The sequence below is a fragment of the Rhinatrema bivittatum genome, chromosome 2, assembly GCF_901001135.1.
Source record: "Rhinatrema bivittatum chromosome 2, aRhiBiv1.1, whole genome shotgun sequence".
NCBI lineage: Eukaryota > Metazoa > Chordata > Amphibia > Gymnophiona > Rhinatrematidae > Rhinatrema > Rhinatrema bivittatum.
This window is the reverse complement of record NC_042616.1, coordinates 209,419,882-209,440,977: the sequence shown is the minus strand read 5'-3', so window position 1 is coordinate 209,440,977 and position 21,096 is coordinate 209,419,882. Positions and strand designations below refer to the sequence as shown.

The window sequence follows — 21,096 nt, the reverse complement described above, 5'->3', positions numbered from 1 at the left end:
TTTGAGGTCTATATTCAGTCACAGTCCGGATAGCAAAGTATACCTCCTCGTATAAAGCCATACATTCTAACTTGCCAATCTTACTGTTCCAACTTCCGGCATTCACATGCAGACACTTTAAAGTATAGGTTTGTACTTTAATTTCTCTTTGTATTCACAACCTGCTTGTTAGCAAACGATACAGGTAATTTAGAATCATTCACATCTGGGTGCTCTCTGTCTATGTCTATCTGAGCTACTTCAAACTTAAATACAACCTATATACTGAGATATTCTAATTTCTCTGTTTAAAGTAACTTTGGAAGATATATCCCTTTGAGACATGTGCTTCTGAGTGGCTGTTGACTTTCCCCCATGGTTTAGTTTAAACGTTCTCTCTGCTTTTTGCCAGTAGCCTGGTTCCACACTGATTAAGATAGAGCCCATCCTATTGTAACAGGCTCCCCTTTCCCCAGAATGCTCCCCACCTTCCTAATAAATCTAAAATCCTCTTCCTTGCACCATCGTCTCACCTATGATTTAAGACTGGCACTCTGTCTGCCTCTTGGGGTCCTGCATTTGAGACTGCAATCCTGGAGGTTCAGGATTTCAGTTTCCTATCTAAGAACTTAAAATTTGGCCTCCTGATCCTACTTCCTGTGCTTTCCTATATCATTGGTACCCACATGTATTATGACAGCTGGCTTCTCCCTACCCTCAATTTTTATCTAGGTGGCACTTGAGATCCACTAACCTTTGCACTTATTGATCAAATCATCCACTATAAACGAATGTCCTAACCCTTTCCCCTCCTGAGTACACAGCCCTGGAGAGACATCCTTGGTGCGAGAGGACAAGCTTCACCTGAAGAGCAGATCCTAGCTACAGGGTCACTTCCTGCCACACCAAGGTGATAATCTCCTGCCATGTAACCTTGCTCAGCACAAAGTTTGCTTGAGTGGAGTTGGAACTGCTTTGTGTCATCCCTAAAAGGTCTCCTCTAGATATCTCACTGTCTGCCTCAGCTCCTCCAGGCAGGGCCGCCATCAGGAATTTTGAGGCCCCATACAGCCAAAATGTCTGGGCCACAAGCATTCAGTGGATAAAGTATATGCAACAATGTTTATACCTATGTGTAAACTCCACCATAGGTGTAAAAAAATAAAAACAAGTCAACAAACTCAAATCACTTAGATAAATGCACAGTATCTGAGAAATCCAGTGGGTTCTATCCAATAAAGCAGTTCAGTGTGAGTACTGAATTGTGTCCATCTCAACTCATAGTGGAAATAACAGCAAATTCAGGTTTATGAAGCAATCAGTCTTCTTACTTTCTGATTTGCAAAATCTTTAATTAAGTCTTTGTAACTGAGTTGTCTGGCAAGCTCATGCTCAATAGAGAGAATTGCCAGGCCGTTTAGACGTTGTTCACTCATTGTAGAACGCAGATAGTTCTTGATTGATGAAAGTTTGCTAAATGCCCTCTCTCCTTCCGCCACTGAAAGTGGGAGGGTGGTGAAAATCCGAAGAGCAATACACACCTCTCCGAATATTCCTTGAAGCTCTAGTTTGTAGATTGAGTTAAGCAAATCTAAGGGACCCATGTCTTCTGGAAATGTAGCTTCGTACACTTTCCGAAGATGTTGCAGCTCACTGAGTAAAGATGATGTAAAATCTTCAGGGTATGCTGAGATCAATTCCACAGTCGATGCCATCAGATCTTCTTCACTCATTGTTCTCACTTTTAAGATTGGAGAAAATAGCTTGCAGACTTCCTCCATAGACTGGAAGCGTTGATGAAGGTCAGAAATTATTGTGTCCATTGCCACAAGGAAGACATTAGCTTTAAAATGATCTTCAGGATCTATTGCATCATGATGCCTTGACTTTATTTGCCGCAATTGTTGAGGGTTCAGTAGTTCCTTGGGAATCTCCATGCAATCTGCCACAGCTTTAGCTTCAGAAAGTAAAACAGGCCACTTTTCTCGAAGCAGTTTCATCTCTTCAGAGAGAGCTTTAATGTTAGCGACACCAATTTCCATAGAAATAGACCTTGATTGAAGTATTTTGTTTCTCTCCTCGAAGCTGGTAAGCACTTTTACCCAGAATGTTGCTAAAACCACTGCCCGAAAGGATAAAAAATAGTCATATAGACCTTGGGCATCTGAATGCGCATCATTTGTGAGTTTTCTGGATGCAAGAACTTTTCCAGAGCCTTTAAAATGCTTGGCAGATTCTGCGCAATTGGACGTACAGCCTCTATTCTTGAACTCCACCGAGTGTCACTTAAACCATGCAGGGACCTTCCAACTTCTTCAATCAATGTGTTCCATCTTGCAGGGCTGCTACTGAACAGAACATATAACCTGTTAACACTTCCAAAAAAGGTCTTCATTTCAGGGCAGCTTGCGGCTGCATGCACTCCCACAAGGTTTAAAGAATGTGCAGCACAGGGACAAAAAATAGCTGTTGGGTATGTCTCCTGGATTTTGGCTCTTACACCTTTAATTCTGCCAGACATGTTGGCACCATTGTCATATCCCTGTCCTCTGCAGTCTTTAAGGTCAATGGCATGTTCATTCAACCTAAACATGATCATGTCTGCAATTTCTTTTCCAGTCTTCTGAAAAAAATCAAAAAATTCAATGAATCTTTCCCGAATGTTCCATTTTCCGTCTTGGGGCTTTCTGTAAACGTATCGTAAAACGATTGCATTCTGTTCCGTATGTGAAGAATCAGGTGTAGAATCACATATTATTGAAAAGTATATTGCTTCTTTCCTTTCTGACAATATAGAATTCAGGACATGTTTTCCACAAATATTAATGAATTCGTTTTGTGTGGCCCAAGACAGATAATGAGCTGAAAGTTTCTTTCCCTTTTCCTGACTAGCTTTGACTTTTTCCAAATGCTCTCTCTGTAAATTATCATATCTTGCCAAGATTTCCAAAGTTCCCAAAAAATTGCCATTATGGATTTCTCCAATTCTTTGAGAACTTCCTCTGAACGCCATGTTTCTTGAAGCCAGATGCAATGTGACATCCAGAAGTCTTTCTAAAAGAGCTATAAACTTATCGGCTTCCTTCGACAAATTTCTTTGAATCTCATAGTCAACACCATGACCACCTATAGAATTTTGAAGTGTTCTCCACCTCCAGTAGTTCCTTCTGTGCTGTGAAGAGTGTTCATGCTCTGGCAACTTTATGTACAACAGATGCCACTTGTGCTTCGATGGATCAAAACCATCGTTCCTACTAAGCATGCTTCCTGTTTTACATATAGAGTCATTAGTAAATGCCATGCAAGTTACACAATACAGTACTTTATTGCTTGGACTCCATCTCAGCCAATCTCTTAAAATCTTCTCACGTCCATTTGATGACTTGGCATATAGAAGAAAATCACTGAAAGAACGAGTGTCAGCATCTTTAGGTAGTGATTGTGCCATATTCTTTAATTGCTCGACATTGAAAAGTCCAGAAAGGACAATCTTCTCTCTTTCTTTGTCTTTGAGGACATCTGGCCATAGTGCTGGGTCTTTCCAGTCAATTTCTTCCTCGTGTGACTGTTCTATTGAAGTTGTGTTTAGGGCAACATCATTATTCTCAGGGTAGGAACTTGCATTTGTGCAGGAAGGTGTTTCTTCTTCCACCTCTGTACAAACACGGGATGTCACAATTTGGTCTGAAGACGAATCTTCATCTATAATGACAGGTCTTTTCGGTGACGAGGTGCAGGACCGTGTGTCTGCATTGTCTTCTGATACTGCACATGGTGGCATACTACACAATGTTTCAGCCTCTTCTTCTATCACTGAAGAAATGCTCACAGGTGCAGCTACCTGACAGGATGAAGTAGACGGCTCAACTGTTTCATGAGAAGCTTCTGTTTGCATTTCCTGAACTTCATCTCCCCTGTCACTTTGTGGCTTTTGAAAGTACTGTTGTATGAGTTTTTTTTTCTTCAACTTTTCCTCTTCTTCTTTACGCTCTCTTTTCTGCTTCCGTTTTTGAGAGCCAGAATTGTGATGGTACATTCTTTGGGGTTATCAGAATTTACTAGAGACAAATAATGAACATTTGCTAGTAATCAAGGTCTATGATAAACTGCTTACTATGTATAAGGCCGTGTTCCAACTGTGTTCTATATAACAAAGAAAGTCTGTTGCAAAATCATTTTAGTAGCTGCTGCTTATAATAAAAAAATGCATTTAATCAAGAAAAGAGAAAAAAAGTGCTTCTCGCACATAAAAAACTGTCTTACTATGCTTTGTGCCTTCCCGATCATACACATTATGTGCTTGATTATGGAAGCCGAAAATTCAATGTAAACCCTCCCTCATGTGGCCATTCATTCAGCGGTTGACTTGTTAGGCCTAGTTCACACTAATAAATAGATAATGCACCAGCCCCCCAGTAATAAATAGATAATACACCAGACGTCCCCCCAGTAATAAATAGATAATGCACCAGCTCCCCCCAGTAATAAATAGATAATGCACCAGACGTCCCCCCAGTAATAAATAGATAATGCACCGGCAAAACAAACTTGTTACTTACCCTTTGCGCTCCGGGGACTCCGCGGCTCCTCGGCCTCCAGCTAGCAAGCAGACAGCGACGGCCCGCGCGCTTTGCCGGCGCATACTGTCTGACGCGGCGGTGACGTCACAGCCGCGTCAGACAGTGAACGCTGGCAGGACAGAGCGCGCGGACGAGTCTCTGTCTGCGGTGCTCTGTAAATCAATGCTATGCGTGTCTAAAAGACACGCATAGCATTGATTCTCTCCCTTCTCTGGGGCCCGCACCCAGGGCCGGCTCCAGGTTTCAGTAGGCCCCTGGGCGACAGACTGTCGGAGAGAGCCTCAGTGGGCCTCTTTGCCATGAACTAATACATCCCCCAAGCGCACCTGCCGCCTGGCGGCTGCGGGCCCCCATATGTGGCAGTAGATCCTGGGGCCCCATACTGCAGGCCCAAGAATACTGCCCTGATGGCGGCCCTGCCTCCAGGTCTGCCACTCTGACCTGCAGAGACTGAACTCGTTCTCTGAGAGCCAGGAGCTCTTTGCACCAGGAGTGCACATATATCACCTCACCAACAGGTTGGTAATCATGCATGTGGCATTTGGTGCAAGAGACTAAACAGCCCCCAACTCATTGCTGGACTTCTGTCTGCATCTTAATTTGTTTAAGTTGGTGAAGTTTTAAAAGCTGAGTATGGATTAGGTTTTTAAATTGATAATTAGGCTATTATGTTAGTTTGTAAATAATCAGCAACAAGACTAACATTAATTAAAAAATCACTAAAATCAAGGTTAATTGTATATTGCTGAAAAATCACTAATCGACTCCTATTTAAGATTTTGTTCTGTTTAACAGAAAAAGAACCTGGATGGGTAGACAGGAATCAAGCTAATGACTCATTGCCCTTAAACCACCATACTCATCTTTTCAAACCAAATAAGTGATCTTTGCAAACTCACAACTCCAATACCTTCAAATAAAATACTTACTAGCTCACAAAAATTAGTTCAAAGATTAACTCTAAACTCCCACCAGCCTTAAGAACATATAACAAACACAGCCAGTAATAGTTAAATGTTTTACTTTTTTTTATTTTTGTAAATATTTTAAGTGTTCTTTCCCAGCAAGTCCAACTTACCACCAGCAGATGAAGTTTCTGCAGTCAGCACTCTCTGAAAGCAGGAGGAAACTGCCAAGTGAAAAAAAAAAAAAGCAAACAAGTGAACCAATATAAATTAGGTGCCTGTGACAGTCATTTTTCCTAAGAGGAGAAAAATTAATATTTACTGGGCCTCAGGTAAATCCTTTAAAGCATCAGAGGAGGGCTGCTTCCTGCAGAGAACAAGCCCCGTCAGCTCATTCTTTCATCCTTGGCCACACTATTGAACAATTCAATTCCTATCCATGCCCCCAAGTGCTCCAAACTATTTTATCAGCAGCATTTTTGAACATGTACAATAAAATTATACCATTACCTCTCTCCACATTCAGTAGTGAAGAACAGAGTGGAGATTCAGTCTCATGTGTAAATGCTCACAAATTGTTTCAGGTTCCTCCTTTCTGAAGCAGCCACCTACAAGAACACAGCATGCAGCTGCGGTTTAGAGTTCCTGCGGTACTTTACAGGTTCTTAAACAGCATTACTTCTCCATAAAGCCATCGCCAGTCCAGACCCACTGCTCACTGGACCTGTCAACTAGACTCCCTTAACCACAGGATGGTGGGGACAGATCACAGCATTAGGGACTTTCACCTCTTAGCCATCAGTTCAATTTGAACTGATGGCTAAGTTCCTATGGGAAAAGATACGTTGATCTCAGCTCACTTCCAGGGACCACAACAGAAGTGTTCGTGTCTGTGAATTCTGCTGCACAACTCATCACTGGCTTGTGAAAAGGACATAGTAACAACACATATTTTGACACCAGCGAAAATGGAGAAATTACTTACCTGATAATTTTGTTTTCCTTAGTATAGACAGATGGACTCAGGACCAATGGGTATTGTGCTCTTCCACTAGCAGATGGGAGACTGAGTCAGATTTCAAAGCCGACGTCATCCTGGTACATATACCCCTGCACGGACCTCACTTGTTCAGTATAGTCTTCGAAAAGCCAATACGGATATATCTTTGCTTAAATAACTTGCTTAAATTTGATTAAAACTTGACTGGTTCAACTGATTTCCAAACTGGAGACCGCCAGTGCACTCAACCGAATAATGCCTACATCGGATAACTGTGGGTGTCTTGAACTAGGGGTAGGCCATGGCTTACCTGTATTTGTTTAGTCTCTAGGTTTGCCATCTGAGGTTCTCCCTTTTCTGGGGCAGCTGTGGGCGGGATGCTGAGTCCATCTGTCTACACTAAGGAAATCAAAATTATCAGGTAAGTAATTTCTCCATTTCCTAGCATGTAGCCAGATGGACTCAGCACCAATGGGAGGCTGCCCGTAGCCCATTTAGTACTGCCCTTGCGAAGGCTGTGTCCTCCTGGGCCTGAACATCCAGGCAGTAGAACCTGGAAAAGGTGTGTATGGAGGACCACGTTGCCACCCGACAGATCTTGGCTGGAGACAGTAGCCTGGTTTCCGCCCAGAAGGTTGCCTGGGCTCTCGTAGAGTGAGCCTTAACTTGTAGGGGTAAGGGTTTGCCTGCCTCAATGTAGGCCTCCTTGATTACTTCTTTGATCCAGTGGGCTATGGTCGCTCATGAGGCCCCTTCCCCTTGTTTTTTCCCACTGTGAAGAACAAACAGGTGGTCAGTTTTGCACACAGGTTCTGATCTTTCCAGGTAGAGGAGTAGGAATCTGCCGACGTTTAGATGGTGAAGAAGGCGTGAGTCTTCAGAGTCCTTATGTTCATCTGGAAATGGTAGTGAGATGGTTTGGTTCACGTGAAACCACTTTCAGTAAGGAGGAGACTGTGCGCAGTTGTATGGTTCCAGGCGTGAACCTAAGTAACGGTTCCCGGCAGGATAGTGCCTGTAGTTTGGAGATGCAACAAGCTGAACATATTGCCACCAAAAATGCCGTCTTCAATGTTAAGAGGCGAAGTGATAGACCGCGTGTTTGGTCTGAAGGAAGCCCCAGCTAGGAAGTCTAATACTAGATTGAGATTCCATAGGGGCACCTGCCATTTTAGGGGTGGTCAGCGCTGTTTAACCCCTTTCAGAAAGCAGGACACATCTGGACAGGTTGATAGTCTGATGCTGTCCACTTCGGCTCTGAAACAGGTCAGCGCAGCAACTTGGACCTTGAGGGAGTTGAGCAACAACCCTTTCTTCATCCCGTCCTGTAGGAACTCCAAAATCATGGGGATTTTGGCTGTCCATGGGATAATCCAGAGGCCCTCACACCAGGCTTCGAACACTCTCCAGATTCGTATGTAAGACAGGGATGTGGAGAACTTGCGTGCTCGGAGCAGGGTGTTAATCACGGCCTTTGAGTAATCGCGATTCTTCAGGCGAGTCCTCTCAAGGGCCGGACCGTAAGAGAATCGAGATGGATTTTCGTGGAGTATCAGGCCCTGCCAGAGAAGGTCCCAGTGTGGAGGTAGGAACAGAGGGTTCCCCACAATTTGCATGTCTGTGTACCATGATCGGCTTGGCCAGTCTGGGGCCACAAGCAGAACTAGTCCCCTGTGATGCTCTATCTTACGGATGACTCTGCCCAATAGTGGCCATGGAGGGAAGGCGTACAGAAGGTCTTTCTCTGGCCAGGGCTAGATGAGGGTGTCTATTCCTAGGGATTGTGGCTCTCGTCTGCAGCTGAAGAACCTGGGGACTTGGGCACTGGCCAGAAGATCCATGGCTGGGAGGCCCCAGCGATTTACTATCAGTTGGAAGGCTGTGGTTGACAGCATCCATTCCCCTGGGTCTAGCCTCAGTCTGCTGAGACGTCTTTTCCCGTGTTGTGGGAGGCCGAGATACCATGTAGGTTTGTCTCCGCCCATACCATGAGGGGGTCTATTTTCAGAGACACCTGCTGGCTCTTAGTTCCTCCCTGGCAATTGATGTAAGCAACTGTTGTCCGACATTTTCCTGATTGATTCGCCATAGAGTCTGTGGCTGAATCACAGGCATGCTAGTCTGACTGCTTGTGCTTCCAGGCGGTTTATGTTCCATTCCCCCCTGTCTTGTTCCATTGTCCCTGGGCCATCAGTTCCTGACAGTGGGCTCCTGACCCTCGCAACCGTGGTGAGCAATATCCAGTTCGGTGGGGATAGGCTTACTCCTCTGCTTAGGTGGTCTTCCTGTAGCCACCATTGGAACTGGATCCGAACCTCTGCTGGTAGCTGGAGGTGAATAGAGTAGTACTGGGACAGTGGGTTTCATCATGACAGCAGGGAGTGCTGGAGTGGTTGCATATGGGCCCTTGCCCACAGAATGACCTCCAGGGTTGATGCCCTAAGGCAGAGGACTTGAAAGTAGTCCCAAACCTTGGGGCGTGCATTGGTCATCAATTGTTGCAATTGTGCCATCAATTACCTTCTCCTCGGAGGGGGGAGGAACACTCTGTTCTGTTTAGTATTGAACCGGGCCCGCAGGTACTCTAGCGACAAGAGATGGCTGTAGACTGCTTTTGCTCGTGTTCATGACCCACCCGACCTCCTGTAGTAGGCTCTTGACTCTGCTGGTCGCCTGTCACCTGGACAACTGGCTGATCAGGGCGAAATCTTCAGAGGAGAGCTAAGGATGTACCAGGATTCCTTCCTTCCTTTCTCAGTGCTGCTGCCTCAACCACTATAATTTTGGTGAAGGTCCTGGGGGCGGTTGCCAGGCCAAAGGGAAACGCCCGGAACTGGTAATGGTGGCCCAGTATCGCAAAGCGCAGGAAGCGCTGGTGATCCTGATGAACTGGGATATGAAGATAGGCTTTGGAGAGGTCCAGGGAGGTTAGGAACTCTCCCGGTTGTACTGCCATTATAATGGAGTACAGAGTTTCCATGCGGAAGTTATTACCTGCAGATAACTATTGACGTACTTGAGATCCAGGATGGGCCGGAATGACTCTTCCTTCTTGGGAACAATAAAATAGATGGAATAGTGCCCAATATTTTGCTGGAGTGAGTAGTCTTGTTAGTGTGGTTTCTACTGCCAGTCTTTTGGAGTGAGAGTGGCAGGGTGACTTCATAAATTTGTCTCGAGGGATGCTGTAGAATTCCAGAGAGTACCCATTTGTCCATTATCTCGACCCACATTGGTACAAGAGGGCTAGATGAACCCCTATGGTTTTCTTCCTGTGGATGGGTCGGCCTCTTCTCATTGCGGGGCATGGCTGGAGCCTGCCCCTGTCTTGGTCTGTCTGATCCGAAAGGTCTGGGACCTTCCGGAGGGGAGAGTTGTCTGGAACTGCATGTTCCTGTAGGGTCTAAAGCGCTGCAATCCTCTGCCCTTGGTTCTTCTGGGGGAGGGATGCAGAGATCTTTTATTCCTATCTTTAGGTAGTCTAGGCACTGGAGATTCGCCCCATTTGTTGGCCAACTTCTCCAATTCGCTTCTGAATAAGAGAGATCCTTTAAAAGGCATTCCTGTGAAAATCGCTTTAGATGTCACGTCCGCAGACCAATTTCGTAGCCATAGTTTTCTTCTGGCTCCCACTATTGAGGCAACGCCCCTGGCTGAAGTTCGCACTAGATCTGAGCTTGCGTCAGTGAGGAAGGATGTTGCAGGTTCCATCAACTCTCTGGTATGCGTTCCGGAGGTGTCAGTCTCTCTCGAGAGGAGCAAACAGGAACGTGCCACGAGTGCGCAGCAGGAAGCAATCTGTAGCGTCATTGCTGTTGCGTCAAAGGCCTGCTTCCAATCATCTGTCCTGCTGTCCTTCAGTGCCACTCCTTCCTCAATGGGAATCATTGTTCGCTTTGAGACGGTACAGACCATAGCATCAACTCTGGGACTTGCAGGCATTCCTTGGCTGCAGGTTCCAGAAGGTATAGGGCTTTCAATGCCCGCCCCCTTGAAGATGGCCTCCGGGGCATTCCATTCCAGGTCAATCAGTTCCTGGATGGCTTCCATCATTGGAAAGTAGCACGAGGCCTTACAAAGGGACACCAAAATGAGGTTCTTCTTTGGTTCCGCCATAGGGTCCGTGCCCGGAATATCCAGCGTCTTAAGGGTCTAGGAAACAAGGGCAGGTAATTCATCCTTGGGGAAAAAGCGAAGCATGGCTTGGTTTGGAGAAATCCCTGAAGGGGATTTCTCCTTCCTCCAGGGAGTCACTCATCATCTGAGGTGTCTGGATCTCTGTTAGGGAAGTTCTTGGTTAGGCGAGGCATGTCTTGAGGCATCCTAGCCAGATCGGGATGATCTAGAGCTCCTGGTAGGGGTTGAGCCTGGTGCGCAGCTGGGCTGGTTGCACCTGAATGAAGGTTTGCAGCCCTTTGAAAAATTCCACCCAGGAGAAGGTCCCTTGGTCCATGTTGATCCCAGGGAGAAGTGGAGTAGGGGCCCCAGAGGTGCTCTCCTGAGGGGCAGTCGTGCCAGAAATAATAGGTCCGGGGACCATTTGTCAGTAGTTCCGGACTCCTCTCCGGACAGTAGCGGTCCAGGTTTTGGTTCCCCCTGGGCTTCTTCGCAGTGCTGGCATAGGCAGGACTCAAATTCAGGCTGCGCGGCTCTTATGTGGCAGGCTGTGCAAAGGGAGTGTCCCTTGGCCTTCTTGGGCAGCAGTGCCATCGTTTTCCACGAGTTTGTGTGGCTGCCCTCAAAATCCAGTTTGTGTGCGAGGTTATGGACCCGGGTGCGCTTAGTTGTGCACACAGGGTGTGCTCAGTTGCACGCGCCGTGTGCGAAAGTTGTGCGCATGTCTTGTTTTGTGTGCGTTGCTGTGCGCACAGCTATGAGTGCGACTATATTGGGCGCGCGCGCGCAAGTTAGGCGCATCGGCTGCCCGGCTTGTACCGCTGGTTGAGGAGGAAATATGGCACCGATGACCCCGCTCGCAAGATGCCCCCCCCCCCCCCCGAGGGTCTCCACGTGTGTGGACCCTTGCACCAGATCGGGGCCTAGCTCAAGCCGGGCTGCTCAACCCGATCGGTGCCCCTTTAAACCTTGCCGGAAGAAACATTCGGTATGGCTATGCGAGCTCTGGAGACAGGAGACCTCAATCAAAAGATTTTCACTTTACCTGGTCTCGGCGCTTACCGGTTGCGTGCTGTGTGGTCTCCAGCTGCGGGGAGAGGGGAATACCTTCACCGCCACGCTCGATTGTGCACCCACTGCCTTTCAGCCACCCTGGGAGCTAAGTCCACGCCGGGAACAGGCTACCAGACCAAGGCTCACCTCTGAGGTATCTCGGAAATCACCTCAGAAATTCTCGACTGGGGGTTTCACCGCAGGAGAGCGGGGCTCGATCTTCTTAAAGGTAAATTTCTTTCTTTGCTTTAATTGTTAACACTATTCTAGTATGTGGTATAGTGTCCGCATCTGCTAGGAGACGGAGCGATATTGAGGAAGTGAGGTCAGTGCATGGGGTATATGTACCCAGGATGACGTAAGCTTGAAATCTGACTCTGTCTCCCATCTGCTAGCAGAAGAGCACAATACCCATTGGTCCTGAGTCCATCTGGCTACACTCTAGGAAAACACAGCCTAACAGAAAATAGCTTTGTAACAGCACTTATGTCAACCTTTTCTTCACTGCCAGCTGGACTGAAGTGCCTCACACCCCCTTAGATTACCTAAGATGTAGCAAGTCATGCTCGTCTTTAGAGTAAGATTTCTTCTTGTTTTGGGTTTCTATGGTAAATTACTCCAACACTGTGCGAGCGTGCATAGAGTCCCGAACTGCTATGGAGATGGAAAATACCGAGGATCTGCACTTCCTGCAGGGGTGTATGTACTAGGGCTGACGTCAGATTCAGATTGAAATCTGATCTGTCTCCAACTGTTATCAGAAGTACACTATACCCATTGGTCCTGAGTCCATCTGCTACACGCTAGGAAATATATACTTAAAACCAGACTCTTTGGGGGCAGAGATGGGGAGAGGGCCAGAGAATCAGCACCACTGATCTAGTGATTCAGGGCATGCCAGTTTGGACAATGTAATTCAGATGCTTTTTTTCAAAGATAAATAAGGTGACCTTTTGTCACAAAGAAACCCTTGGCTGAACCATGAGGCAGGTCACTTGTTCTTCCCAAGGTTGAACTCCTGAAACAGAACATCAAGGTGACTACATGGATGCAGATTATAAAGTACTAGATTTATTTATTTTATTTAAATTCTTTTAATATACCGATGCTCAAGACCAGGTCTTATCGTACCGGTTTACAATAAACTAGGGGGAAACCAGTTAACAGAGAAAGCAAAAAGTTACATTATAACAGGGAAAGTGGAACTAGGCTGTTAGAGAAAAGAAAGGTTAAAACAAATTCTAACTGGAGAGAAGGGCATAAGCAGGAGAGGGTGCTTACAATGTAAGAATTATGTACAAAATTTACATAGTGTATATGAATTAAACAAGTTATAAGTGCAATTAGTCGAGAAACAGATAGATTCAACTAGATAGAGAGCCACTTCCAGCATTCCACTAATTTTTTGTCGGCGGTGTATGCAAAAACTCTCAAGTACGTATTTGTGCATAATGTTCTTTGAAACACCATTCAATAAACATGTGGACAAAGGTAAGCCAGTAGATGTAGTGTATTTGGATTTTCAGAAGGCGTTTCACAAAGTCCCTTATGAGAGGCTTCTAAGAAAACTAAAAAGTCAAGGGATAGGAGGTGATATCCTTTCGTGGATTACAAACTGGTTAAAAGACAGGAAACAGAGAGTGGGATTAAATGGTCAATTTTCTCAGTGGAAAAGGGTAAACAGTGGAATGCCTCAGGGATCTGTACTTCGATCGGTGCTTTTCAATATATTTATAAATGATTTGGAAAGGAATACAACACGTGCAGTAATCAAATTTGCAGATGATACAAAATTATTCAGAGAAGTTAAATCACAAGCGGATTGTGATAAATTGCAGAAGGGCCTTGTAAGACTGGAAGATTGGGCATCCAAATGGCAGATGAAATTTAATGTGGATAAGTGTAAGGTGATGCACATAGGGAAATATAACCCATGCTGTAATTACATGATGTTAGGTTCTATATTAGGAGCTACCACCCAGGTTAAAGATCTAGGCATCATTGAAATAGCTCAGTATGCTGCAGCAGTCAAAAAAAGGAAACAATGTTAGGAAGGGAATGGTGAATAAAACAGAAAATGCCTTAATGCTTCTGTATCGCGCCACGGTGAAGACCGCACCTTGAATACTGTGTACAATTCTGGTCGCCACATCTGAAAAAAAGACAGTTGCGATGGAGAAGGTAGAGAAGGGCGACCAAAATGATAAAGGGGATGGAACAACTCCCCTATGAGGAAAGGCTAAAGAGGTTAGGGCTGTTCAGCTTGGAGAAGAGACGGCTGAGGGGGATATGATAGAGGTCTATTAAATCATGAGAAGTCTAGAACAGGTAATGTGGTTTTTTACTCTTTCGGAAAATAGAAGGACTAGGGGGTACTCCATGAAGTTAGCAAGTAGCACATTTAAAACTAAATCAGAGAAAATTATTTCACTCGCACACAATTAAGCTCTGGAATGTTTTGTCAGAGGATGTAGTTAATGCTGTTAGTGTAGATGGGTTTAAAAAAGGTTTTGATAAGTTCTTGGAGAAGTCCATTACCTGCTATTATGCAAGCTGACTTAGGGAATGGCCTCTGCTATTACTGGCATCAGTAGCATGGGGTCTGCTTAGTGTTTGGGAACTTGCCAGGTACTTGTTTGCCTGGATTGGCCACTGTTAGAAACACGATTCTGGGCTTGATGGACCCTTGGTCTGACCCAGTATGCCAATTTCTTATGTTTTGTATGCACCTGTCCACATCTTACAGGAACACTGGTCAGTTTTGGTTTTCTAGCTCCCTCTTTAAAATGCACAATGATTCTCTGGATGTGAAAAGCTAGAAAGGGCACTATGTTAACCTAATCCTCTCTGAACAAAGAGGGATGTGATTAACATTCTGGATCTGATCTGAATCACCACCAAAAGGGCATTCTGACATCTATTTTAATTCCAAAAGTGTATAAAACCCACAAGAAATAACAGATGCATTCAGTCAAAACAAGACAGAAGGCTTGTGAACAGAGAAACTATTCTGAACTTATTTCCATTTTCAAAACCATCTTTCTACATTTAATCTCAGGGGTCAATTAAAGAGCAAAACACAGGATTCCTTAACCTGCACAAATATTCAATGCTTTGTAGCTTTAATATGCTTCAGATGACCTTCTGAAGAGCAAAGATGTCTGTAGCGACTACTTCTGTAACTGTTTCAATATAATTCTTATACTGTTTCACTTTTAACATTTGGCATAGACCTGATACAGGAGCGCTCTCAAAAGCTAGTCCATATCAATGGATGTCACTGAATAAAAGGGGCCATTTGCCCTACACAATCTGCCCTGTTGCCCCCACCTACAGTACTCCATCTGAAGGTATTTCCCAGCTGTTTGTTATAGAAGCTTTTCCATTTTCATTGTCCCAGCCGTGGCCATCACCCTTCCTTATGCCTGCACTCCCTTCTCCCCCGCTTGCTGCAGTAAGGATCTCTCACAGCTGTCAGACAAGGCTGACCACCCTCGGGATATTATTTCACCTCTCTAGCTGGGAAATGCAACCAAATTAGCCTGCAGCCCATGCTAGAATACAATTAATTCCAAGAACATATCAAGCCTTGGTTCCATTTCATGTCAGCAGACCTTGCCTCCTCTAACTGGAAGCTCGATGCGGTTGTACACCCAAGCTGTGAAAGTGGCCAATGTCTTCTCGCTTTCTTGACCCTCCGTTCTTCCATGTGATTTGATCACGTAGGTTTCCATAGCTTGTCCAGGCTCCCCTGCCCGCCCAACTCTTACCTAACATTACTCTTCCATAGGTCATTACTGCCCTCTGTGCCTGTCCCAAGCCTGCTAAAGCTCTTCCGCAGTTTCACCTGCTACCAGCAATGCTGGCAAGCTGATCCCCACTCCTTCAAATAAATATTTCCTTAGCCTTCCTTCCTCCACTTTCATATCATGGCTCCTTGATTTTGAATTTAAATTTAATTTTTTGGTTAAATACTTTTTGCTTTATAGGAGCTGGCTAAATATTTAAAAATCATTATATTATCCATCGCCATTTGTTTCTCTAGGCCAAATGAATAGATTTAGAATTACAGAGGGTAGGATTTATGCTGTGGGCCCTGTATCCTCTCAGTAGCCCTCCTCCAAACTACCTCTAACTTCTCATTGTCCTTAGGAAGATACAGCCTCTAGGACGGAGCACTGTACTCAAGGCAGGAGGAGAGGGCCTCACTAGGGACTTGTACATTCTTTTTTTTTTCCTATTTCTGCAGCGCCTACTGTTAGCTTTTCCTGCCATTTTAGTCTTGAGTGGCAACCTTCAGATCCATTTAATGATCACACCCCAGCTCCTTTTCCTGCTTAGAAATTTCTACTATTCTCTCCCTGCCTAATTGATAAATGACTAATGAATTTTTAGATACATACTTGCATAAGAACATGCCATATTGGGTCAGACCAAGGGTCCATCCAGCCCAGCATCCTGTTTCCAACAGTGGCCAATCCAAGTCGCAAGTACCCATACATTCGACAGATCTTAAACTACTATTGCTTATTACAGTAATAGTTTATGGATTTAACCTCTAGGAACTTATCCAAAACTTTTTTAAACCCAGTAACACTAACTGTACACCCACAGCATGGGATTACAGCAAAAACTGTAAAGCTATGCAACTAGTCAACTTGTTTGTTAAGGGCCTCATTCACTATGCTTTTAGAGGGACAGAAATCTTCAGAGAGACTTCTGTGTCTAAAACAGTTTTACAATCAGTCCCTATAAATTCTCTAGCTGGGAACTCTACCACTATTTTACACCTAGACCTGACCTTTTATAAAACTGCCCGTGCATACATGTGGCCAGACTGAATAGAGGTATTCCTGGGGAGGAGTTTGGATTTACATACATACTTCATGACATTCAACCCTAGGCACATACATTTTCAGGCAGGCAGTCTATGCACACCAAATAGCAAGTGTACCCTTGAAAGAGATTGGGTGGGATAATTTTCAAAGCACTGTTCTGTTTGGGGGAGGAGGTAACGTCCTTTGTTACCCTATTTACATTTAAAAAAAAAAAAGGGTAACCCTCCTATGCCCATGCATACAGCATAGGATAAAAGCCTCTGTAAATCCAGCCCTATTAGTGAATGCGGCAGCAACCCGCCCTGCCAGCCGTTGAAAGGCAGCAGAGGGGCCTCAGCACTGCACACGAGGTCACCACCTTCACTCGTAGAAACTTCGGCTCGCCGAGCTCTCGCAGCTCCTTCCCACCCCCGCCCTTCCTGTTTGGCAATGCGAAATAAGCTCAGATGCCCGAGAAGCGTGCCGTCTTAGTGCCAGAACAATAATTTTTTTTTTTTTTTTTTGCAAAGTAAAAGCCCAACACGCCACATGTCTCACAGTCAGACATGATTCGTTCGGTTGCGATTTACTGCCTTTAATTTGCTTGCAGGTTTTTGGATTTTTTTTTTTTAGATCTAATTAGTATGATCTTGAAAAAATGTTAGGTTTGCGTAGTTTGTTTTTTGTTTTTAATGGTCTTTGGTCTCATGGTTGTTTCCTTGAAAAGAGCTTTGCTATATGTGCGGTGGAAACGCAAACTAATTAAAAAAAAAAAAAAGTTGGAAAGAGCGCGCCCCACCCCGGATTACACCGCCAGGCAAGCGCAGACCCGCACCTATAACTTTTGGAGAAAGAGAGCCCCACCTTCTCCCGAAACTTCAACGCGCAGCAGCGGCGGCGGCGGCGACTGCCTGCACGCCAGACCTCGCTTTACTGCGGGGTCAGTTACACCCAAGCCCGGCAATCTGCGCCGATTAAAAAATACTTTCTAAACATAAAACCCTCAGCCCAGATCACGCTTCCCCCACGCAGGAGAAGAAAGGTTAAACTGCAAGCGAGAAAAGTCGCCTGCGAGGACAAAGTACTAACCTGCACCCTACAGAAACTGCTGAGCAGAGAGAGAGCGAGCGCGCGCGGCCGTGCAGTCCCCTCCCATCTCCAGAGTAAGGGGGCGTGGCTGCGCTATAGCCGCCACCCCCGGCCCTGCCCTTACACTCGGGCCCGCTGCGGCTACAAGGCGTCTTGCCTTTCTGTGCTTAGTTTAGGTGCTGAGGGACCGATTCACTCCAAAGTTGGGGCTTGTCGAAATAGTTCTGTATGAAAGTACTTTAGTGAATAATTAAAAAAAAAAAAAAAAAAATCAGAATCTGTTTTGTTTTTTTTCCCTTTCATAAAAAGTGCAACTTGAAGGGCGGAGTTGCCAATATTGGGGCTGAAAATAAGAAATATCTACCATTCTGAATAGTATTGTGGTCGTGATGTTAGTTTAGTCGAGTACACGGTTAAGAAAACAAATTTTAAGGTGCTACTATTTTATTGGGCAAACGATGATGCATTACTTGCCTAGCTTCAAGAGATACACTCTCAGGTCAAAAAGAGCAGACATCAGGGGTGGCTCAACCCCTGATGCTGCCTGAGGCAAGGAATGAGATGTCTCCCCTCCCCATCTGCATTAACAGGCCGATACAGTACAGTGCACTCCGGTGGAGCGCACTGTTAACCTGCATTTTGGACGCGCTAGCTTTACCCCTTATTCAGTAAGGGGTAATAGCGCGTCGAAAATGCGTGTCCAACCCCCCCCCCCCCCCCCCCCGAGACTAATAGCGCCCGCAACATGCAAATGCATGTTGATGGTCCTATTAGTCATTCCCGTGCGATTCAGAAAGTAAAATGTGCAGCCAAGCCACACATTTTACTTTCAGAAATTAACGCCTACCCAAAGCTACAACCTCCATTGGCTTCCGATCAAATTCAGAATCCTTTACAAAGTCCTTACCATTATGCACAAAACCTTACACAGTCTCTCCCCAATTGATCTCACCATCCATCTTCGTCCTCACACCTCGGTCAGGCCGATTAGAAGAGCCTACCAAGGCACTTTATACGCCCCCCAGCTAAAACATCCCTAAGGAAAAGAGCCCTATCCGCTGCAGGTCCTCCTCAATGGAATGCTCTCCCACCAGATCTCCAAGACCCCTGCCCGATATCCTTAAAAAAAAAACCCTCAAAACGTGGCTATTTAGATCAGCGTTTCCAGAATGATGACACCAGTTCATACCTTCACGTTAGCCAAACCAAGTCATTCTAGCTTGCCTACTTGTTTCCATTAAGTATTGTATTTTATTAAGTTTAAACTAAGTATTTATTAACCTTTTTGAATAATGTCACATAGCTCATCAGACTAGCCCTAAGTCCTTGTATCTCATTTATTTACATGTTTATCCTTTGCTTAATCAATGCTTCCCATTTTGTTCAATGTTATTTATTCAAAGTTTATTCATTAAGTGTTCTATGTAACGCTCACAGGAGAGGTTTTGTTCATTGTAAACCGGTGTGATTTGTATTCTATACAGGAATATCGGTATATAAAAGTTAAAAATAAACAAATAAATAAATAATAAATAGGTGCTAATTTCTGCCAGCACCGGGAAAGTGCACAGAAAAGCAGTAAAAACTGCTTTTCTGTGCACCCTCCGACTTAATATCATGGCGATATTAAGTCGGAGGTCCCGAAAGTTTAAAAAAAAAAAATGTGAAATCGGCCCGGGTTGAAAACCGGACGCTCAATTTTGCCGGCGTCCGGTTTCCAAACCCGTGGCTGTCAGCGAGGTCGAGAACCGACGCCGGCAAAATTGAGCGTCAGCTGTCAAACCCGCGGACAGCCGCCGCTCCTGTTCAAAAAGAGGCGCTAGGGACGCGCTAATGTCCCTAGCGCCTCTTTTTACCGCCGCCCTAATTTAAATATTTTAGTTTACTGAATCACGCGCACAAGACACTGGCCTGTGCGCGCGCCGGGAGAGCGGGCAAGCGCCCGCTCTCCCGCGAACTTTACTGTATCAGCCTGTGTGGCAGGTACAGGTCAAATCATCAAGAGAGGCAAGGAGAAATGGCTGTAGACTGGCTCTTTCCCAGATTTTCAATGCTGCCCAAGGGGGAAAGCTAAGGGGGGGGGGGGGGGGGCGTCCAGAGTTCCCAGAGGAGTGGCAGGTAGAGTGGCAGTGATAATGTTTCTAGAAAGCTGGCAAACCTGCCACACTCCCAGGAACCCTAAGGCCTGCCCCTCACCTTTCCCCCTGGAGAAGTGGAAGATAGGCAAATAGTGGGTCTTTGTGTGGCACATCCTCTCTGGGCTGATGGCAAGGGCATTAGGTACCCTAGGTGAAGTTTACAGCTTTGTGCCTGTGCCCCCCCCCCTAACCTCAACACACATAATTACAAATTCTGCATTTATAATAATCAATTTAACATGAAAAATGACATTGAGCGTATAGTCCTCTGAGGTAAAAATATCACAACCCTGAAAAAAAACAAAAACACACTTGTAACCCAGATGGTATTAGGCCTCATGCAACATACGTCGAATGTGGGCTTGGTCTTTAAAAAGCCCAGAGTAAGCCAAATTATTATTAAAATATAGTAAACCTCCCATACTAAAAGAGCACTAACTGCCAGCCCTCAAACAGTAAAACCCCTAACTTTAAAAATGCAACACTGCAAATATTACACCAGACCATAAACACCAATACACTTCCTATTAGGAAAACAGAACAAGCAAGCCTGCTATAGATCCCTACACATTCAATAATTAAAACTAATAAGGATTTTTAAAATTCCCGCTTTCCATACCTGGGAATATTTGATTTCCAGTCATCCTTCGATTTCCGTGAATTAGTGCAGGGGGGAGAGGGGGTGGGTGAACTTTCTCCTCTTATACATACACCCTACATGCACACTTGCACACATATATGCCCTTTCATACACAGGCACACAGATGCTCTCACACTGAGATGGAAGTGAGTCCTTGGGCTGTGGTGTGGTTGACGCAGCCTAGCAGGCAAACCTACTAGGTCCCCACAGCAGGTGGACTCGCTCTTACTAGGATTAGTTCCAGGGTTTCACCTATACCAGCCTCGTTCCCTGCAGGTTGAGCCCTTGGGTTCCAGGGGCCAGCAGAGCTTAGGTGAGGGTCCTGTAAAGAGCAGTCAGACAAAGTCGAGTAATGGGCAGAGGCCAGGGCAGTCAGAGAGCAACCGGTGTCAAGGTCCAGGCTGAGGTTGGGGCGGTGGAGGTCACGCAGAATTCAGGTCCAGGCCGAGGTGGGGTCAGGTGGCGATCAGGCATTGTCAAGCTCCAGGTTAAGGTCAGGGCAGGCGGCAGACTAGAAGGGTAGTCAGAGTCCTAGGCCAGGGTCAGAAGCAGAAGTCAGGCATAGATAGACAGATGAGACAAAGGCAAAGCACTGGAGACCAAGACATGGCAGGAACAAGCAAGACAAGGCAGGGCAAGGTAGCAACAAGACATTTAGGCAGTTGGTAACATGGCCAATCGTGGCTTAGGAAATAAGCAGAATAAGAGGAATAAGGAGGCAGCTGGCTGTTTCCTTCTGAGCAAATTTATTTACAGTAAGAAAATAAAACAGAAAACAA

The 21,096-nt window shown here is 45.4% G+C and overlaps 1 protein-coding gene across 1 annotated transcript; it reads right to left on the bottom strand.

Moving 5' to 3' along the window:
- Positions 1-2,092: 2,092 nt before the first annotated feature.
- LOC115083254 (zinc finger MYM-type protein 1-like) lies at positions 2,093-17,605 on the bottom strand. Its single transcript, XM_029587063.1, has 4 exons — positions 17,540-17,605; positions 5,975-6,072; positions 5,638-5,688; positions 2,093-4,037 (listed from the first exon to the last, which is right to left on the bottom strand). Exon 4 carries the CDS (start codon positions 4,013-4,015, stop codon positions 2,093-2,095), a length of 1,923 nt encoding a protein of 640 aa, XP_029442923.1. The 5' UTR covers positions 4,016-4,037; positions 5,638-5,688; positions 5,975-6,072; positions 17,540-17,605.
- Positions 17,606-21,096: the final 3,491 nt, after the last annotated feature.